The 22,437-nt window shown below is 44.9% G+C and overlaps 1 protein-coding gene and 1 pseudogene across 2 annotated transcripts; both read right to left on the bottom strand.

Annotated features, from left to right (window-relative positions):
* Nucleotides 1-4,156: 4,156 nt before the first annotated feature.
* On the bottom strand, nucleotides 4,157-13,964 carry LOC144174946 (very long chain fatty acid elongase AAEL008004-like). Its single transcript, XM_077703937.1, has 2 exons — nucleotides 13,795-13,964; nucleotides 4,157-5,130 (listed from the first exon to the last, which is right to left on the bottom strand). The coding sequence occupies exon 2, from the start codon at nucleotides 5,082-5,084 to the stop codon at nucleotides 4,215-4,217; it is 870 nt and encodes a 289-aa protein (XP_077560063.1). The 5' UTR covers nucleotides 5,085-5,130; nucleotides 13,795-13,964; the 3' UTR covers nucleotides 4,157-4,214.
* Nucleotides 13,965-16,889: 2,925 nt separating this feature from the next.
* LOC144173350 (very long chain fatty acid elongase AAEL008004 pseudogene) lies at nucleotides 16,890-21,877 on the bottom strand (annotated as a pseudogene). Its single transcript, XR_013323229.1, has 2 exons — nucleotides 21,681-21,877; nucleotides 16,890-17,817 (listed from the first exon to the last, which is right to left on the bottom strand). The product of XR_013323229.1 is annotated as a very long chain fatty acid elongase AAEL008004 pseudogene (transcript).
* Nucleotides 21,878-22,437: the final 560 nt, after the last annotated feature.

Genomic DNA, 22,437 nt, shown 5'->3' with positions numbered 1-22,437 from the left:
ACTTTGCATCCACCACTCTCCGCGAAGGGGACAACGACCTATTCGATGCATATGACGACGATTACAAGCACCGCAACTATGCAAATAAACAACGATACCAAAGCTTAACAATGTGTCTGCCAATGCTCACCTACAACAGTTTCGCCATTCAATTCTTGTGTGTGAGTGCAAGATTCCCTGAATTTTAAGTAGATTTAGTCTGAATGTTTTAATTCACGGAGCACTGGCCTTTTTTTCTAATATTTCGATGTTAATGCATGCTCTCAGCGCCAACAAAGAATTTGTTAACTGTTTTATGTCTGTAGTAAAACTCCTTCAAGGCTTTTAAGCCAATAAATCGTAGTTATATTGAAAGTGTTTTGTAATTTTTCATATGCATCAATCCCTAAAATCTCCACCCGATCTCCAGCCGATGCGCTATTAGCCTTCTGTTCAAAATTAAAGCCGTTCCACTCAATGAGAAAGCTGTTGGAAGTGCAGAGCAGTGATTCGCCATAATGGGCTGTAGCGCCGTTATCCGCTCACATGCTACCACGCAATGCAATTCAAATTTCCCGCCTTCGCCGTGCTCGCGCGCCCCCTGCCTGAAACTGCGCCAGAGGGAGGTCTGTTCTTTTTGTGCTTGCTTTGCCTCCCGGATGTGCCGGCGTTGCACTGCCACTTTTTTCGCTTACTATCGTAAAAACCAACCCAGCGAGCGTTCCTAGCTAAATGAAGGCGGGCGCTGCCGATTAATTACGTTCATTTTGCTTCAATGTACCTACAGGTTTCTTTGGGCTAAACAACGAGGAGATGTGTGAAAAATGCCAGTGGTTTACGAGTTTCGAACGCTTATGACTATACAAACCGCTTGGCTTTCGACGCCTCAGGGTTACGCCACGACGACAGCCGCTACGACGGAACACTGTGTGGCTCTACTTAGGTCCAGTGAGTGAGCTACGACGACAAGCGAGCCCCTAAAGTGCTCTGAACTTAAAAGCAGGAACAATTAAAATATGAAGCAAGAGGGCATCTGTGTGCGTGCGTGCGCTCATGTCTGTCTGGCTGCATGTGTATTTTGGTTTGTGCGTGCGTGTGGATGCATGTGTGCGATGTGTATGCTTGGTTGTGTATGTGTGGGCGTTTAGAAAAGTAGTACCTTTTTCTAACAAAAGTGCCGCTTGTGCAGTTAAATCGACTTCCTCCGTGAATGTGGGGCTATGGTGGACTGTGCGACGGGCGAGCTCTCTATAAACGGCATGTTCCATTCAGTACTCGCGGAGGAGCCTTCTCTCTGCGAAGAACGCTTTCTGGTTGTATCCGAAGACACGCTTCTGCCCGCCCGCTCAGCGTCTCTTGTTCCCGTGTTGGCCCGCGGTGCTGGTGAGCCTACCTTTTGCGCTATAGCTGAGCCCATTGCATCAAACTGCATCAAGAAAGATGTTTTGTTACCGCACTGTTTGATTTCGGTAAACGGTAGGCGCAGTCTTTTATGGGCCGTTAACTGCTCAGCGGCTGGTACTGTTTTGCCGCGGGGAATGAAACTAGCGGCGTTTGAAAAAAGATGTGAGAGTGTCCCTGGTAGCAGTGACCGAAGAAAATTGTGATTCTGGTGGGAGCTCGGCTACCCTCGACGGACCATTCCTGCAAATGATAAGCAAGGGTCTTTCTTCTACCGAGAGGGAGGCACTAGCTCGTGTCCTCTGCAGACATGCATCTGCGTTTGACTTCTCGCAAAGAGACGCCAAGATCGACATTCCGTCGTGCCGCTCGCGACACACCATCGATACCGGAACCTCCCGGCCAGTGCGACAGAAACCTTACCGGGTTTCTCCGAGCGAGAGAAGGATTATTGCGGACCAGGTCAACGAAATGCTGCAAAAGTGTGTTGTGCAGGAATCAGCTAGTCCGTGGGCAGCACCGGTGATTCTCGTAAAAAAGAAGGATGGCTCTTGCCGATTTTGTGTCGATTACAGGCGCCTGAACGCAATCACAAAGAAGGACGTCTACCCACTACCACGAATAGACGACGTCATCGACTGCCTGCACTCTGCTTCGTATTTTTCGTCAGTCGACCTAAGATCTGGTTACTGGCAAATTCCGGTGGATCCAGCCCACAAAGAGAAAACGGCTTTTGTTACCCCCGACGGACTCTTCGAATTCAACGTCATGCCGTTCGGCCTCTGTAATGCTCCTACTAAATTTGAGAGGTTCATGTACACAATTCTGTGACGCTTGAAGGGGGAGATTTGCTTGTGCTACCTCGACGATGTGGTGATTTTCGGACGTACTTTTGAAGAGCATAACACACGCCTTGACACTGTCCTGAACTGCCTAGGAAAGGCCGGTCTTGTGTTGAATTCGAAACAGTGCCACTTCGGTGAGCGCCAAGCACTAGTTTTCGGCCACCTAGTTGACAAACATGGCGTTAGACCTGACCCGGAGAAGATCGCGGCCGTCAGCCATTTCAAGCCGCCCAGTCTGTGCGTGACCTTCGAAGTTTCTTGGGGCTATGCTCCTATTTCCGCCGGTTCGTGCCTAAATTTGCAGAGCTGGCTGCTCCTCTGTCCTATCTTTTGCGCAAGAATGTGCCTTTCAACTGGACGCCAGAGTGCGAGGACTCATTTTCGCAACTTAAGTTTTTGCTCACTTCTGGCCCAATACTTCGCCACTTCGACCCATCGGCTTCGACCTAAGTGCATACGGATGCCAGCAGCATCGGCCTCGGAGCAGTACTCGTGCAGAGGCATCACGGGGCTCAACATGTCATCGCCTATGCCAGCCGCACACTCAGCAAGTCAGAAAGAAAGTATACTGTGACCGAGCAGGAATGTTTGGCGGTTATCTTCGCTGTGCAGAAGTTTCGCCCTTACATTTACGGACGTCCTTTGGCGATTGTCACGGATCATCATTCTCTGTGTTGGTTGGTTGGACTACGTGATCCATCCGGGCGACTCCCCCGCTGGTCTCTCAGACTCCAACGATACGACTTCGTTATATCCTACAAAAGCGGCCGCCGTCACACCGACGCTGATTGCCTTTCCCGGCTACCACTTTCAACGACTGCGTGCGACGCCGACAATTTCGACGACTACCCCGCACCTCCATCAAGACTGTTACGGGGATAGGCAAGCGAGTAAGAGGCGAAGTAGGGTTTATTCACAGTACTGGCGGTGGTTCACTGGAGAGCGTGCAGCAAACATCGATTCCGCCCAAAAGAAGCGCTTCGTTCCCTTCTTCATCAGCCGTGCAGCCGACGGGGATGATTTGCCCGTACAGTGAAGCAGTCTTGACATTTTGTGTAACATTATCTTATAATTTTGCGGGATTGCATTTCTCACCAGAACAGTAATAATTTCTATGTCGGGCCGCTCACTTCCTTGAACCCAACTGCGCGGATATATGGTCGCCGTTGGTGGCTGCCTGTGGCAATGTACCTAGCGCCATTTTTTGCCTAGCGCAGCCCTGTCCAAACAGTCACGCGCGGTCAGCCACACCAGCGGAGCGACCGTTAAACATATCAGATAGGGCAGCAGTGGTGTGCACGCACCCCAAGACGCCACTCGTCGCTTCCCTCCGTCGTTTCTAGGCGGTGCCACGATACACTTTGGCCACCGCTCCTATGCTCCATTTACTTATGCACGAGCATGTATGTATGTATGTATGTATGTATGTATGTATGTATGTATGTATGTATGTATGTATGTATGTATGTATGTATGTATGTATGTATGTATGTATGTATGTATGTATGTATGTATGTATGTATGTATGTATGTATGTATGTATGTATGTATGTATGTATGTATGTATGTATATGCTGTCTTGGCTCAGCGGTTTCCTTTAGCATCCTCTTTCTCCCGTTTAGCTCAGCCAAGCGAGCTGGGCTGAAAAGAGAGGGAAGGTTGGAGCAGACGCCACTTGAGGAAGAGAAGAAGCCGAAATTCTCTTCGCGTTTTGCCCATCGGCACTTATCCCTTTTCTGTCTTCAGAGCCTACGCACTTCTCTAAATAAGTCCTTCGTGGGAGCAAAGTCTGTCTATATTTATGCCTGCGTTACACCTTAGACTTGAATAACATAATGTCGCTGCACATTGTAAATACAAAACAAAATATGATCACAGATTGTGGAGGTAGTCGCAATACAATAATAAAGAAAATGCTGGAACTGCAGTAATTAGGAACGCAAACAGCTTTTTTATTTTCAGAACACGCTACATGAATGCTAATGTGGACTAATCTTTCTTGCCATTCTGACTCGATTGCTGTTGCACTCCATTAGAAGCCCTTACCGTCGCCGTCTTCGACGCTGAGCTGTTGTCCTTTTTCGTGTATGCTTTGATGTAAAAGTTTATAAACATGCAGAGCAGAAGAAACGTTTGTAGATTTCCCACAATGACAATGTACCTAGGAAAACCGCAGTCTACAAAAATGGGTATTGAGATGTGCACCATAGCGATAACAAACTGGATGATCTGCATTGTGGTCAGGTACTTTTTCCACCACAGGTACTTGCGAACTTCAGGTCCTAACGTGGCGAGGAAGTAATAGGAGTACATCACTATGTGGACAAAGACGTTGATAGCCAATCCCAGGGCCGGCTGCCCTTCAGGGGCGAAGAGCGTATAGAACCAAACGTTCACCACCACCATCGTGTGGTGGATGACGTGCAAGTGGGTGATCTGGTTGAACTTCTTACGAAGCACGCAGAAGACAGTGTCCAGAAGGTCCACATAACGAACTGCGACGAAGATCCAGCCGTGCTTGTAATAATAGGCGAGCTCTTCGTCTATGTAGCCAGTGATTCCCTGACACCACAGGCTGTATCGGCCACCGGGTAAGTACGTCATCTTCAGGTGAAGGTACAGGAAGCGGGCACTAATGGCTACCATAAAAAGATTGTAGCCGCGGACGAGGTTAATGATGTTGAAGGGTTCCCGGTCCTTCATCCAGCGAGGACCAGCTACTTTGACGAAGTACAAGTACACGGCGACGAGTGGAAATACGAAGAGAGGATTAACGACGAGGGGATAGTCCCTTGTCCTGGGATCACCCAACTGTACGATCTCGTTGGCGAAAGCCACGGGGTTCAAGGTGAACTTCATCGCGCCTAGTGTAGTTTCGTAGCTTGAAGTTGGAAAAGGCGTTGCGCTGAAAAAAAGGAAAAAATAATATGCAATTTTGTTTCGACACATGGGTACCATATAATTCTTGTCACTGTGATTGTGATGACGTTTTTAAAATCAGCAATTCTTTCTACATTATAGTAGCGCGGCTATCAAAAGAAGAAGCAGATCAGTTTATGGGCATAAAACAAAAAAGGTTAATTCGGAATGGATATGTACTCGTATGAACATGATTTACACAAGGTCCTCTTTTATAAATTCGTGTCAGACAGACCTTTCTAACAAATTCCTTAATTCTGGCGGAAACGGTCTCGATAACTATCAGATTATGTGCTTTCTTTAGAAAACGCCGCGATTTGTATGTACATGGGCCTTAACTTCTGTTCTGGGAATAGCAGCGTAAACGAGTTTCAGCTGTGCAAAGACTTTGGTGAGTTTGCGCGCACACTACGATTTATCCAGTATTTTTGGGGCAGGCCGCCCAGTCCCAACACTGAGCTTAAATGTCCGTGCAACTGGCCCTGTAAAGGCTTTTACCACAACGGGATCTTATGGTTAAGTCTGCGGAAGACCATATGGCTTTCGCTTATGAAAACAATTTTTCTACGGACAGAACCCCTAAAACAGCAAAGGAATGTATTAAACACTTTAAGCGCCCTCCATAGTATTGTTTTAAAACACGCAGTTAACCGTGGTAAGATTTTTATGTTGAACAAACTAGAGTACTTGAATGAGGCTAACGGGCAACTGAATTGCACTTCTTTTTAAAAGCAGAATCCGCCAATCCAACACCTCATGTTAAACCAGAAAAATAACTTTTCATTTGATCCGGAACGAAAAATGAATCAAAAGACTGAGCGTCACTTTATCCCCTCCATTGTTCAAGCATATTCTAGTTATCATCAACATTTATAAGAAAGGTAAACGTGGTCCACCCATTCGTAAACTATAGGCGCTATAACCGTAAACGTGTCGAGGTCTGTAAGGAGACACGACCTGCTTTCTCCACCAAGTAATAAATCTTTCATGCCTGCCAACAGTCTCCTTGCCACCATGGACATTGCATATCTCTCTACAAACATTTCCCATGAGGACAGCATGAAATCGGCCATTCATTTCTACAAATCATGTGAGCCTCCCCGTAAACCTATTGATAGTTTAGCCTTTCAATAACTATTGAATTACCGAGGGCGCCAAGTGGTCTGTATGATGCCGTTTACCGCAAGCAGGTACTCTATGGACGCCGGCTATTCCAAACGCGTGCGCCGATGACCCCGCATGCCTATGACGGGCTCTGGGCCCCCGTAGCCATATGCGACGGTTAATTTTCTCTACCGCGTTACTCACGCAATCATATGTCAGCCTACCTCTCCTATGCAACCTAACCAAAATCGCATCTTGTTCTCTCCCTTCCTGTCACTTTTTCGCTCTCTCTCTTTCTCTCTCTTTTTAGCAAACGCCCTCCCGTTTTTGATTTGTCTAGTATATCTAAAGCGTTTACTGTGTGGCATCAAATTACCCTTGAAGAAGGACTTGCTCCGTCGGAAATCCGAGGTAATTATTAATTTATAGTAGGTTTCCTTCCATTGTGACTTCTTACGCATGTGGTGTGCAGCCGGAAGCTAGGTCATCGAAGAACCCATCTCTCTCTCCAAGGGGAATCATAGAGGATGTGTTACGTTTTTTTTACTACGATTAGTGAAGTTTCAATTTATTTTTGTATAGAAAAGAAGTAAAGAAAAAATCGCGTCTATACCGAACGATTACATCTCAGATGCCTTAATAATCCGCCTACCTGGGCGACTCTGTTCTCCGTCACATTCTGGGGTATTTATATTTAGCACAACCATCTCTGACGCTTAAGAGTGGTAGCCAGCGCCGTTCTTACAACAGGGGTGAAGGGACCTCCTTTCTAACTTCCGGGCCGTGACTTACGCGTTTACAGCCTGTCATGAGCAGTCGCGACTGACGGGAAAACTTCCTATGCTATTATTCGGCATCACGCAAGCCAGTACCGAAACCCTCATTATTCTTTTTAGTAGAATAATATTGTTAGGCATGAGGTACCTGTTGAGAAAATACCGAAGGAAAGACCTGCAGTCTATAACGCCAAGGGAGGCATAGGGGAAGTGTTAGGTATTTCTTTCTTACTACGATTACTGAATTTAACATTTAAATTTTATGTAGAAAAGGAAGAAAAACACGCGGCCAGAGTGGGGACCAACGTATATATATATAAATATATATATATATATATATATATATATATATATATATATATATATATATATATATATATATATTTATATATATATATATATATATATATATATATATATATATATATATATATATATATATATATATATATATATATATATATATATATATATATATATATATATATATATAATCTAGAGAAAGATAAACTCACAAAGCGCGCAGAAATAGTATAAGTAAAGAGTCGGATACACAGCAAGAACAATAACAAACAATGTTTACTTACGTAGCGGCAATGGGACTTGCCTTCATCAGAGTAAAGTTACATGATTATGGTGTCGCAAACATTGAACACATTTCTTATATAGGTTTGCATAAAACTGTAAGAAGGAATGGAAAATGTTTCGCAAATGGAGAGTGTGCATACAGTCAGGCTACGCCTACGTTACAACATCAACCAACAAACAACAACAACAACAAAAAAAAAGAAAAAAAAAGGGGGGGGGGAGCAAGAGAGAGAAAAAGGGGTCGTGTTAACAATGCAGCGTTCAAGGTTGCACCATGACTGGTCAACGTATGCCGCGCGGGCTGCAAGTTCAGACAATGGGGGAAAATGGTCAACCGCGGTTTGTAAAGAAAGGGAAGAGTATACAGCAAGGTATTCAGTGGCTGGGGAGACTGGTTCTAGGGGAAGCGAAGATGGGTGTGCCCCCAGCGGATGAAGAGAATAGATAGGGGGCACAAAAGAGCATTTCACAAAAGCTAGCAATCGAACAGGAAATAGGTAGGGTCACAAAAGGTTAAACATGAATAGATCACAAAGAGTTAAACATTCTTAAGTGGTGGTGGGAACGAGGCCTCCTTCTCCCGGACAAATGGCATTGTTGAGCCGCATTAAGCTAACAAAGCTGCTGTATTAGGAGAGTTTCTGCGAATTCTGATGGCAAACTCGAGGGTAGGAATAATGAGCATAGTTATAAAAATTATGAAGCCGCTAAGTTTATTCGAGGGATAAGCACGTTAGTTTTCCGTAACTTTCATTAATTCCAAGTGTGGCTGACCCAAACTTATAAATGAGATAAGATTCCCGAACCTCGCGGTCGTGGTGCGTTTTGAAGGCGGATTCTAAAATCGTTGCTTTAAGATGATCAAATGCATGCCCGGGACTGTTCACATGTCTTGACAGGGGCAAATAAGGGCAGCTTTTTGCATGAGAGCGGTGATTATTGAACCGTATTCGGAAGGGCGTTTCAGTTTGGCCGATATATTGTTGCCTACAAACAGTGCACTCTAGAAGATATACGACATTAGCGGAGTCACAGTTAAAGTTACCTTTTATATTTACGTAGTAGTCAGAAGCCGTGCTGGTGGCGCGCTGTGTAGTGGTCATGTGTGGGCATACTTTACATCGGGGTTTATTGCAGGGCATGCAGCCAGTAGTTGCCGGTCGGTTGATACGAGAGTTAGTAAGAAAGTCCCCTAAATTCTTATTACGCCGGTAGACAACGCGTGGTGGTTCGGGGAATATGCTTTTTAAGCGGTCACTTTGCATTAGGATATTGTGATGTTTTTTTAGCATGGTTGACACTCTTGGAGCGGAGGATGAGTGGGTTAAAACTAAGTTAGTTTTCGGGTTCCCGTTCGGGGCTTTTTTCTTACAGATTTCGTTACGGTCTAATTGGTTGGCTCGCACAATAGCGTCGTCGATAACTTTTTCCGGGTATTTTTTATTCAGGAGGGAGGTCTTGAGTTCTCGACAGTTTGAGTCAAAGTCGGCTTGGTTTGAGCAAATTCTCCTAAATCGGTGGGCTTGGCTGTAAGGTATTGCTGTCTTGCAGTGTCTGACATGGCTACTTCGGAAGTGCAAATACTGCCGCGTGTCTGTCGGTTTTCTATACAGTTTAGTTTGAAGCCGACCTTGGAAGGTAGTAACGGTGACGTCCAGAAAGTTTACACTGTGTTCCGAATAGGAATGAGCAAGGGAAATACTAGGATGGGCTAGATTAAATGCCTCAATGAAGGTGAGGAGTTCCGCCTCACCGTGTTGCCAGATCATGAATATGTCATCAATATATCTTTTATAGTACATTGGCTTTAAATTTTGGGTGTCAAGAAAGTTTGATTCGAGGTGAGCCATAAAGATATTAGAGTAGTTAGGTCCGATTCGAGTTCCCATTGACGTTCCGCTGACTTGCACGTAATGAACTCCGTCGAACTCAAAATTGTTAAGTTCAAGAATAAGCCTAAGGAATGTTTGGAGAGCAGAAGAATCGATAGGTTTGTCGCACGATGACTGCTCATACGCAAGGGATACAGCGGCGATGCCATCTTCATGGGGGATGTTAGTATACAGTGACGCAACATCAAGGGTGACTAGAAGGCAGTTATCAGGAATTTCAATTTTTGAGATGTCTGAGAGAAAGCCATTGGTATCCTTAATGAAGGAGGGAAAGCTGGGCGGAATGTCGCAAATGAGATTATCCACATAGCGCGAGAGGTTTTCGGTAACAGTGCCAATGCCAGAAACAATGGGGCGCCCTGGGTTGTTCACCTTGTGAATCTTTGGGAGAAGATAGAATTTACCGGCTACTGGGCTTAAGGGGATCAGGGAACGAGCCGTGGTTTCATTTATTGTTTTATTTTTAACAAGCTCAGCAAGTTTATCTTTGACAATTTGCTTATAATCTTGAGTGGGATCATTGGGTAGTGCTTTATAGAACGTCGATACTGATAGTTGCTTATCTATTCTCTTCATCCGCTGGGGGCACACCCATCTTCGCTTCCCCTAGAACCAGTCTCCCCAGCCACTGAATACCTTGCTGTATACTCTTCCCTTTCTTTACAAACCGCGGTTGACCATTTTCCCCCATTGTCTGAACTTGCAGCCCGCGCGGCATACGTTGACCAGTCATGGTGCAACCTTGAACGCTGCATTGTTAACACGACCCCTTTTTCTCTCTCTTGCTCCCCCCCCCTTTTTTTTTTCTTTTTTTTTTGTTGTTGTTGTTGTTTGTTGGTTGATGTTGTAACGTAGGCGTAGCCTGACTGTATGCACACTCTCCATTTGCGAAACATTTTCCATTCCTTCTTACAGTTTTATGCAAACCTATATAAGAAATGTGTTCAATGTTTGCGACACCATAATCATGTAACTTTACTCTGATGAAGGCAAGTCCCATTGCCGCTACGTAAGTAAACATTGTTTGTTATTGTTCTTGCTGTGTATCCGACTCTTTACTTATACTATATATATATATATATATATATATATATATATATATATATATATATATATATATATATTACGAGGGGCTCCGTAAGAACACACATGAAATATGCAGTCCTCATTGCCAGCGCTATTCTGATACTTGAAGGGGCTTCGTAATGCCAAATACGGTAATTGTCATTTTTTGTGATACAGGAACGAAACAAATCAAGGTCGAGAAATAAAATGGTTGCGGCTTAGCTCAGCTAACCTTGGATATGCTAAGCAAAAGCTTGCCTTAGTCTGGTTGAATCTTGGTCTCTTTTGTTAACTTTTGATGTAGCTGATTGCCGACCATGGCTTAAAGCCGTTCTTTCCTGTGCAACGCTCACAGAAGAAGGCCCGGTCTCGCTCTCATTCTCGGCGAAAGCGATGTTCGTCTTTCACGGCAACCGGTGCGCAAGATGAGTCAGATAGCCCGAGACGACCCAGCGGCGCATGCGTGGGAGGTGGCGGGTTTGGTCACTTCCGTCGTGGCCGCCGCCGCTACGTGAGCAGAACGACAGAAAACGGTGTTTGGAACGCAGCGCTGGCAGCGGATCCGGCGAATCACGTGATGCGCTTCGAGGGGTGTGTAGCCAGGGGTGTGTCTCCTGTAAAAAGGTTAACTTGCGCCTCCTCCGCAAAACCGCTGGACGAAAGTAGCAAAACTTTGCTTTAAAAATCCGCGGTGTTCGGAAGCGGGAATCACGTGCGGTGCGCTACCTACTTCTACGCTATCCCGTAAACGGAATCCCTCTCGTCTTACGGGGGGAGGGGGAAAGGTTAGTTTAAGAAAGGTTCAAGGACCGGTCAACTAGCGCCGCCCCTCGACCACCGTGGGAGATGCGGAGCGTCTTTCGTTTTTCCTGTGGCTGCCACGTGAAACGTAGTCGCGAGACTGATATTTCTCGTTCTGTGCCCAGGCATAGAGTCTGCGATGAAGCATTAGATGAATACTGATCACAAAAAAATCCAATACGAAAACAAACATTCCACCGTTACGTCGAGTCAGTGGATTACAGTGCAACAACCTCTGGCAATCCGTTGCACCGAATGGTAACGCCAAGATGGTTCCACTCCTCCATGTTTGGCCATGACATGCTGTTCCACCAGAAACCCTTCTCTATTGCCGGAGCCGTTTGACAGGGGTATTGTTGCCTGTACTGATTGGGCATTTTAATCTACGTGTTGCATAATGCAAAGCAAGAATTTTCGGATGGGACCACAGCCGTGAAGGGGTGAACTTTTAGTTTATTCAAGCCCTGTTCAGCAAACATTTCTGTCATTGCTAGGGCAAGATTCGGCCGCCCCACGAAACGTTTCACTCCCTGCGTACACTCCAACGTACGTCCGCGTGCAGTACGGAGTGTGGCAGTTCACGCGTGTGCTCGTTTGCGCGCAACGCGCATGCCAATTTTCACTTTGTACCTGATGTATGGAGTATCAGAAATGCACCTTAGGTACCATTTCGACGCCTTAATACAACCTTGGAATGGAATTCCTAAGGTTTTCAGCACCATCGATAGCACTCCACTTCTTTTCTTATACAGTTGAACGTGGTTATAACGAACACTGATATAGCGAATTATCAGCTATAGAAAAGTAAATGCAATCTTTGATTGGTCACGCTTTATATCAATGGCACTTACTCATTTATAACGAAACTGAAACCGTGAGCCGCACGTGATATCGGATATAACGAAGAAATATTTGATCAGGAGGCTAAGAAGTTACTTGGAAAAACCCTTCACCATCCGAAACAGTAGAAGTATAAAGGCCCTTTTGTTCGCAGACATTGTAGAAACTCCATCCGGCTCAGTGCTATGTGGGTCCACCAGATGAGGATCACATCATTCATCAAATAGATAGAGACGCAGGCCGGTTTTGTCAAGTGGACATTTTTTGTTGTTATTTCTCGTGTTCATGTTCCTTTTCATTCAGCTTGAAATGCAACAAGGAGGAAGGTAACGGTTACCTTGTTTATAGTGGGTTCGAAGCCTAAAAATGCATTTTTGTATCAAGTATTTTGCACGAGCCAGATTGTCGATTTGTTGCAGCCGATTTTTAACTTGCTGTCGCGATACTACTTCATTGTAACGAGGTTCGACTAGCGTTAAAGGGGCCATGCAGACAAAATACAAGTTTACTTCGTTCAAAAAATTTCATGTTTTATGGTGCCCTGAGCGCTTTTCCGACTGCAAACGATCCTTTATTTACTGAGAGATGAAATATTTTAATGCAAAATTTTAATTATCCTGTACATCGTGTGTTTTCATGACGCGAGCAATGACGTATTTAGAGCAGGGCCTGAAACTAAAGATAGCTTCCTGACCAGGGCTACTACCGTCTCACAGAAGGCAGTTTGGTTACCTTGTTTGTCGCCCTCTTTTATAGATGGCGCTGCAATACTGCTGAAGAGCCCGTGTTTGCACAATGCTTCTTGCCGGACTACTATACCTGCCGTATTTTTATAACGGTCCATACTTATCGTTGCCTGAAACGTAAGGTATGACTCGACAAACATGGTCGCCATGCCGCTTATGTCAGTTGCTCAGTGTTGTGTCAGTCAAGTCCAATGCGTCCGACGGCTGTGTTAGGTTGTGCCAGCCGGCAAAGTGCCGCACTAACTGCTTTGGTGCTTGCGTGTTCCTTCGTAACTTTAACTGTTAACCTCATATTTCTTACTGCTATAAAAAGAATGCGCCCTAAATTTAAATGTAAATAGCTCGTTCGGCAAGCTTATATGCCCTGCCTAAGTTGTGTTTGCTTTTTCCGGCCCCAGCCAATTGCAGAGCTGGCATGTATGAGTTCATAGGTTCTGCTGCAGGAAATATGCTAGCAGGTCGCATGGCCATTCCCTTTTCTGTTAATTGTATAGCTTATTTGAGCGAAATGTGCTTAAAAGTGGTGTCAATATGATGCTAACGAGGCAATTTTTCGAACGAGCCAAACTTGTGTTTTGTCGGCATGGCCTTCTAAATGCCTTTAAGCGAAACTTGCGTTTTATTCTCTTGTTTTCTGTACTAGTAGCTTAAGTGAAAACAGTTAAAAAGCAATGTTGGCGACAAGTTATATCAATGCAACGTTATCTCCCCCGGTGACTATTTCCGTTTTTGCTTCAAACAACGATTTACTATCGTTCATATAATTTTACGCTACTTCAAACGATAGCGAGATTAGAGCGGGTAAAACGGGATTGGATGATCGAATAAAATCACTCACCTTAGTGTCAGGAGTTTAGGCGATGCCCACTCTCTAAATGTTGCTCTTGCTTACAGCCGGAACTCCTAGTGAGCACCGCTCTTCCATGCCGCAGTTCTATGCCAAAGAGAGACCTAATTTTGCTGCACGCTCATCGCGGGGTACATTTGAGCTCAACCCGAAAGAAAAAGCGGCGACCTTCGAGGAGAGAACAATATAACTACGCACACACTCAAGAAATCCTCGCCCAAATCCAATTACAGGCATTTCTAGTCTCGTGTTATTGTTGTTAGCCCCCGCCTTTGATTTCTTTTTTTTCTGAATTTCTGCCTTCTGAGCAAAAATTACCTACGGCGCTACCTGCCTTCTTTTTCTAATCAACAAGTACTCTGCATGCATGCGCACCCTCTTGTAACGCCCAACCTTGCGGGAAAGTAAACAAGAAAGAAAAATGACCGCATTGTTTTTTGTCTTTTCATTCACTACGCTACGCGCAGTCATTTCACGTCGTTATTGTGGGACCTTGACCAGCATTCTCCAGATAAAACAAGTCTTGAACCATTTTCTCCGCAGTGCGGAACTACTGTTATCAACGCTTTTGACGTAAAACAGACGTGACAAAAATTTTTTTACCGATCACTAGTGACGTCCGCACGCTGCACGTAAAAAGAAGGGATTGCGTATACGTCCTGCTTGATTAAAGTCTCCGCTGCATTTAAACTAGTGGGCTACGTATATTAAAAGCACTGCGTTGAAGTTCTTGTCCTTGAATAGTAAGAAACCTAAAGGAAAGTTCTCATGACGCTGCCTTGAAGGCTTGCTGTTACTTGTGTTACTGTTACTTGTGTTAATTGTGTTACTTTTTATGCATTTCAGCCTTCTACAATTTTACAAAGTCTTCCTGGTTGCGTAAGGCTTGCGACCTCACTTAGCTCTAAAAAAATAGGTTAAACAGTTGCCTGGGTGGCCACTGCAATTGTCTGTCAGAGGAAGGCACGGAGCGAATGACACAGCCACCACGCATACAATGCGAACCAGGTTCATTTCTTTCCTTGTTCATGTGCTGTCCCTTCGTTACTCCTCACAAACACTTTGCAGTGGGCGCATGGTGGCGTCTTATCTCTCTTAAAGCGTTGGTATTTAGTTGCGCCAGGCTCCACATAAACAATGTTGGCTACAAACTTAAATACCCCACCGGTCAGTGTCACTCGAGCATGATAAAATTGACGTCTAAAATGGCGATAATGATAATCATGATAATGTCCTCAATGTGTATGGCCTGTTGGCATAAGCCCCGTTGCCACTCTTTAAGTTAATTTTTGTTCCGTTGAATTGGGAAGATGTCTCTTTTTTTAAACGGTGGCATTATGAAAAAAGTGGCTGCCGACAAGAAATTTTTATGGCTTGATGTTTTATTTTTTAACGAGTGTTCAATCGTCTTATTGCTGAATGTAACCGCCTGGTAATTGTCATCATTATCTCTCACGCATTTTGTTCCTGGCAAGATTTGTCTTCCCTCTTCGCATCAAGCTCGCTCTCAGCTGTTCGGGGATATTGTACTGCGTTTAAGCATACCTCGTTTATTTAAACTCCACAGTACGCTTCTTGCCACCTTCCAAGGAAATAGCCACTTTTTTCTAGGCCGTGGTAACAGTGGTTATTGCAATTGGCAGCGGCAATTTTGTCGTCTCTTTTTTTGCAGCATTTTCACATCTGGCGGGACACTATCATATATTTTAGCCATAGTTAGGATAGGAACATTTAAAGTTTGGTGTGCTGAAGCGGCGAAGCTACGCCTTCAGCTGTAAGCCGCGCCAATTGAAAAATTGAAAAATAATTTATATCACCCACTGGTCTCTTACGTTCGCCCCAATTTACTACTAATCAGTCATCGTTACTCTTGAAGCGGAGAAACGGCTCTGGTTGCCGGGATCGAACCAGCGTACTTTGCTCACCAGCACAACACCCCAACCACACAGCCACAGCTTCTTCCGATCACCTGGTGTGGTCACCTGTCACCTGCGGTCACCCCCGGTCACCTGTGGCGATATACAGCTGTCCACGCGTTCTCGTTATGCGATCATAGATGTGTTTGCATGTACGTCGCAAAAAATAGTGATAGCCCTACAAAAGTTATGAAAATGGTCGCTGTTAGAGTACGTTCGTTCAAATAAAATACCGCCTAAACTTCCTATTTCGGTACATGGTGGCTGTTACGACATTAAAGCGTGTTCACCAACGCGTAACCCTTGGCGTGAAAATTCTGTAATAGGGGCCCTGTCACATAAGCAAAAACATTCATGTTCCCAATTCCAACTGCAAATCAGGTTGCGTGTGTAAATAATAATGGCTTTGAAAGATAGTTTGGGTGTAATATTGATTTGATAACAGGCACTATGCAATTTTTGTGTGAGGTTCTGCGCTTCTTCAGCACCGCCCTGCAAAACACTGCCGCCTGCTAATAACGGTTTTTATGTTCTGGATGGCTGCCTTTCGAGCCTGCTGTCATTTCTTCCGGATACGTCATAACGCAGACGGAAAGATGAGCCCTACACACACAGATACACGGACATGCATGCATTGTGACCGCTATTGTCATGCCACCATCGTCGGAAACCGAGGTATGTGTGCAATTCCAAAAATATATGAAGTGCGCTTGAATACGTCATAACTTCGGTTAGCCTAAGACGCAGTGAACCCATACAGGCACACACAAAGGCAAGCAGACAAAATAATAGCCATCATTATCCAGGCCAGATACGTTGTCGTTACCACCACAATTTTTAAAGAATAATGTCGTGCCTTTAGGAGGCACAAATTGCAAGGAGGAAGTATATTTTATACTTTAATGAGCTCACGTAAATTTAAATGAAGTCGCGCGTAAAGTTAGAGACCACATAGCACACATTGGATATTGGGAGACAATGGAATGGTTTGAACGGATTCGATAAAAATGGCGTCAAGGTACGACAACACCTTCTGTCAACCTCCCAACGCTAACTTAACGACGCACTAGGTCCCCATTGTATCCAGCTTTCATGTACGTTTGGCTTTATTATGCATCAAATGAGAGATTTTGCATACTTGTGTATTTTTAACACGGGTCTCTAAAACCGTGCATTGTTTTTATTTGCTGAGGACGGGGGCAATCACTGCTGTTTGTTTAATGTCTCACTGCTGTTTACTATCCAATGCAGCTGAGTTGCGTTAGCGCCGTGGCCTTTACGAGACGCGTATGCCTTCACGTAAAAGTTGACGAACAAGCAAAGTATTATGACCGTCTGTGCGTTGCCGATCAGTATGAGGTGTCTGGGAAATCCACAGTTGACGAACAGTGGTATAGACATGTGCGCCATACCGACGACAAACTGGATTATCTGCAACCTCGTCAAGTACTTTTTCCACCAAAGGTACTTCCTCACAGATGGTCCCATAGTTGCCAGCAGGTAGTAGCTGTACATGATGATGTGCACGAAGACGTTGAGGGCCAAGCCGAAGGCCGTCTGCCCTTCCGGAGCGTAGAGCGCCCAGAACCAGATGTTAACCGTAACGATGGTGTGGTGAATGACGTGCAAGTGGGTGATGTGGGTGAACTTCTTTCTCAGCACAAAGAACACTGTGTCCAAGTGGTCGGAGTAGCGGACGGCGATGAAGATCCACCCGAACCTGTAATACCGCGCCATCTCTTCGTCCATGTACCCAGTCACCCCTTGACACCAGAAGCTGTACCGTCCTCCGGGAAAGTACGTTACCTTTAAAAGCAGGTACAAGAAAAGAACGTTGGCAACGACCATGCAGGCGTTGTAAAATCTGATGAGGTTGATAATTCGGAATGGCTCCCTATTGGCCATCCATCGAGGACCAGCGATCTTGACAAAGTACAGGTAGCTTGCCAGGAATGGGAATACAAAGCATGGATTTAGCACAACAGGGTAATTCCGGGTTCTGGGGTCTCCTTCATCGTATACTTCCCAGATGACCTTGCAAATAGATGGAATGAGCGCCATGTTGACTCGTGGGTAGGTGGTGAGAAAGCTTCGTTGTCTGAAAAAACATACATTACACACTTTTAAGGAATAGTCGAAGTACCAGCGTACAAAAGATATGCAGACCACAGCGTCAAGTAAAGAGCATGGTGTTACGAGCAGAAAACGTCTTTTGGAATCAGTAGTAGCTAGACAAGGCATTCTATGGGCATGAGTATATAAGGAGCACCAATACACCTCAACGCAGTTTTTAAAAGGAATGGGGCGTGGTTAGCTTCGCAAATATCTACAAAGGAACGCGAATTCAAGCACAGCTTTACGGTATATCTTGAACAAATGAAAGCTTGATTTCTGGATACAGCGCATTCTCATATTTTGACTCTAAAGCTTAGTACTCCTATCCGATTAAAAAAAAAATTAAACACATTATTATTCTTTGGTTGCAAACACCTGGAAAAGCATCTGTGCAGTTTCGAAGGCTTCTGCTGTACTAATCATCAGTTGGAGTTTTTGATGCAATAGCTTAAGTGGCCCATTGAATGAAGAGAACCTGGGTATAAATGCCTGCTGTATCCAACAACCAACCCTCTAAAAGTGCCTTTGGCAGCCAATAAATTCGCGTTGGCTGCAAACGCAGCCAGTAGTAATTGGAACTCAGCTGGAGGCCACGCAGAGGGCGTGGTGACATGGCTGCGTGACAGCCCCACATTGACCTTAAGTCGGTCTTTGAGGCCTAAGGCAGTGAACCGTTACTACAACCTCGAAGTAAATACGCTAGCACATTCCTCGCATGTGGTAAGACTCAACGTTATATTTACTCAATGTTAAGCCCATTCTTGGGGCGTTGGCCCTACAGTCATACCTGAACGTGTGGCATCGTAAACCGGTAACCATTAGAAAAAGTCCGCAGTGTACTTCAATCTCCGGGTTCCGGTTTACGTCATAAAAGCATAAAGCGTAACGTTAGGTCTTGGTTGGCCAATCAGGGGCATGCCTGATAATTGCGGGCATTATGCGAGCAAGTGTCACATACCCCCACAGCAACACACACCCGAAAGAGTGTATTGCACAATTCTTTATAGTAAATATGTTCCCGTAACGTGAATTATGACGGTTGATGAAGATAATCTGAGGAAACGCGAAGGAAAATGGTGAGAATGATGATGAGGTTACCATCGCATGCCACACTCATTTTTTTTCGCATTCAGTTCATCATAAAGACTGTCTAAGTGCTTTCTTCCTTTTAGGAATACTTCTTGATATCCTAATAATTCCAACCGCGAAACTTCCCATCTTTTAGCTGAAAGGCCACGCGCTTCGTAGCTCTAAGGGCTTTTGTTCGACGACCCGTGATGCCTTGTTTGCTGAGAAAAACTTAATTAAAGCTGGTATTTCTTGCTGCCGTTTACCTTCTATTTCACCCTGACGTTGAGAGCACGTCACAAAGTCCGCAGAGCCTGCCAGCCCGACTTTTCTCAATAGTCGCCACCTCTCCGAAGGCGTCTTCTCATTGGCTTTTGTAGCAAGCAATCAGAAAAGGTCGTTTTAATGCCACCTTGGTGTGGAGCGTACAGGCGATATCGGCTACCAAGCTCCGCAATTTATGAGAGGTATCAGAGGAAACCAGCGAGGCTTTTTCAAGAATGCCGAAGAGGCTTAGAAAATACACGGGGTCTTCCCCAAAGAAGTTGACAGCGGTCTCTTCTTGAAGTCGGTTGCGCTAATAACATCTGTTGTTGTTTCTCACTGGCTCTTTCAAATATAGTTTTCAGTTGGTACGTTGTCTTTTGCGCTCGCCGCATGCCAGTTCAACTGCGTTTGTGCTCAAGGCGAAACATTTCGTAGCAATCTAAACTGAAGCAAAGACTACCGCCTGGGGTGAGACCTCATATTTTGCGATGCTTCCCAGCTCGGTCTTGGGACTTTAAAAACCGCATAATAAGCGCAAAGGTTACTGCGTACATTTAATTTACACTTACATGCTACCGTCAGGGTGTTTGTTTCTAAAAAGCTGTCTGTCAAGGTCCACAAATCCCGTTTCCCCCTGCATCCACAAAATGTAATGTCACCAATGGTAGTCTGGGGAAGTCGGCGGTACCTAGGTTTATGCTTTTCGACTTTGGTAAATAAATAAGGAAGTGGAGTTGCTTCGGGTGGTATATTTGTATCCACGACGCTCTTTTCTACCGGTGTAGGCAAACTGGCTTTTACACTTGCGGCCATTAAAAGTAACCATGACAGCAAAGATATTCTAATCCATCGACTCGCGGAACATTCAAATGTGCTACGCACTATTCTAGTTCTACGCTGCGCGAAAAGCCGATTTTGAGGCGTACTTAAGTCTGATTAAGTCCTTTGAATGCGAAAGCATTATGGTTTCCACACGACCTTTTACCTCTATATCGCCTGCGTGCAATACCGGTTTCCGAAAACTGCGTGGCTGCCATTATACATAGTGCCAGCTTGCCAGTGCGGAGTTCCGAACGGTGCTCGGACTGCGCATATATATACCCACTCACGCGGATTGGGCAATTACTGTGCCAGTACTTCTCAGTGACACGAACGGTAATTGAAACCCGGAACGCAGAATGACAGGCAAGCGACTCAATCGTTCTTCTACGCCTATGGTACACCTAACACGGCTTTCGTGGCACACCTGACTCTTCTCACTTCCTTGAAATGCGACAGCATTACGCTTTCAACTGGCGATACTTTTCCTGCACGTAGCTTGTGTTATGCTGGTTATACTAAGCTACAAAGTCACTTTAGAACGGATACGTATGTTCTCAGTGTGGAGTTGCGAATAATGTAACATTACTCACATACCAACTGATGAGCGTTGGCCATTGACGGAGGCAGCTACCTTTAACATCTTACGGAATATTTGCTCATGCCCATTTGGAGGCGAGTGAACGTATTCACCTACAACTTCTGTATGCCCGCACAGGGTGATTGGAAAGTGGAGATGAGAGCTTCTGTCCGAAGCTTAAGTAGAACTTCAGCCAATCCGCTAACATCCATTCTATCACGCTTTCACCTTCAAAACACGTAAGCAGACTTAAGTGCGAATATTTTTTGGAACATCAAGGAAATAGCGAAGGAAAGTTTGACATCCTCCTGAATGCAGCCGTACGGCTAAAAAGGAAAATTATACAACTTCCTCACAAACTTCACAGTTGAAGAAAAATTTGTTTTGGTCCAGGATTCGAACCCGGGACTACTGCTTAACTGGAGCAGTCGCTCTACCACTGAGCTAACCCGGAAGTTAGCCGTCTCTAGCGCGAGAACGAATTGATCAACAACTCGAAGTACTCCACCTTGGGGATTTCCCCTAAATCTGGTCAATCAAGGAAATAAGTTCGTCAAGCTTTACATTTCTTTCCGAAGCGCCCTAAAAATGCCCGAAAGGAGCCGGAACTTCTTGCCCAATTGCTCTCTCACCCATTGCCCTTTTCCAGCTGTTTACATTTCAAAAAAAAAAAACGCCCCCGCAGTATTTCCGATATTTACGGGCTGCATAAAAAGTTATGTACGTATCGAGAATGCATCGGCTTCTACCGCAAAAAATAACTGAGCGAACAACTTACTTTCTGCGTAGTTATGCTACATAGAGGAATAATCACGTGTAGGTTGGGGGTATAGTGTATTCATTCTATAACGTAAACAGAATGTTGCGAATTGAGGGATAACTTTTTTTCTTGTGCAGAAAAGCATTTAGAGTCATTTCGTTTCGCTGTTTTATCTCGCAAACTTCTTTTAAATAAGCATTTACTACACTTAGAAAAACACGCCGGCTTTTAAATCACAGTCTTGCACAGTGTTTCATATATTATAGCGTTCTGTTCTTCTAATGGGGCAAAGATATCGGTACATTTGAGAACACGGGGACCGAAAGAAATGGGCGATCGTCACTTCACTTACCCAGCATCCGAGAATCCGGCTAGGACAGGAGGTGTTGTTCGCGGGAAGCAGTAAGAATATGTGGAATAGCGTGTTCATTCGAAGCACGTCCAGCGGCTGACTGATCAGCAGTCTGTTGTGCATCCTTTAGAAACTCTGTGTATACAGTAAACACAAACATTCACGGCTGCAACGACCATAAAGCGCGAATCATTAGTATTGCGTGCCGAACTTCCTTCAGGGGTAGAATAGGAACTGCAGGCATTTTCGCTCATGGTAGAAACGCCTGAATATAGACAATGTTATTACCAATTTGAATCTAATTCTGGCCCCTCATCCTCACCTGTGGCTCGAAATTTCACGTGCAGCATTGTGCGGGAAGACAAAAGAATAGACACCTGTAGCCCACTAATACGTTTGTTCCTTGGCAAACCTTATTATAACAATTTCGCGTCCACAACTAGCGACGCACGAATGAATGCGGGGGAATATTTCGGGGAAAACCATGTATTTTTGGTAAGTGTGACGCGCATTGTGGGCAAAAGACCCTCTAAGCGTATTGTTGATGGAGCACAACAAGTTCCTACAATCCCACTGTTTCAGTGGTCCTTATGTCCATTTCGAATAACCTTCTACCGGCGGGTCTATGCAATTACGTCAGAACCTTGTTATAAGTAAACGATATTATACGTAAAACCTCCTTTGTGGCTATTCGCTACTCTCACAATACCAAAAACAACCATGATGCAAGTAGACCAATAATTAGGATGCCAGGATC

This window comes from Haemaphysalis longicornis, unplaced genomic scaffold, assembly GCF_048455015.1.
Source record: "Haemaphysalis longicornis isolate Haplotype H1 unplaced genomic scaffold, Haemaphysalis longicornis Haplotype H1 scaffold_3, whole genome shotgun sequence".
NCBI lineage: Eukaryota > Metazoa > Arthropoda > Arachnida > Ixodida > Ixodidae > Haemaphysalis > Haemaphysalis longicornis.
This window is presented reverse-complemented; position numbering and strand designations above follow the sequence as displayed.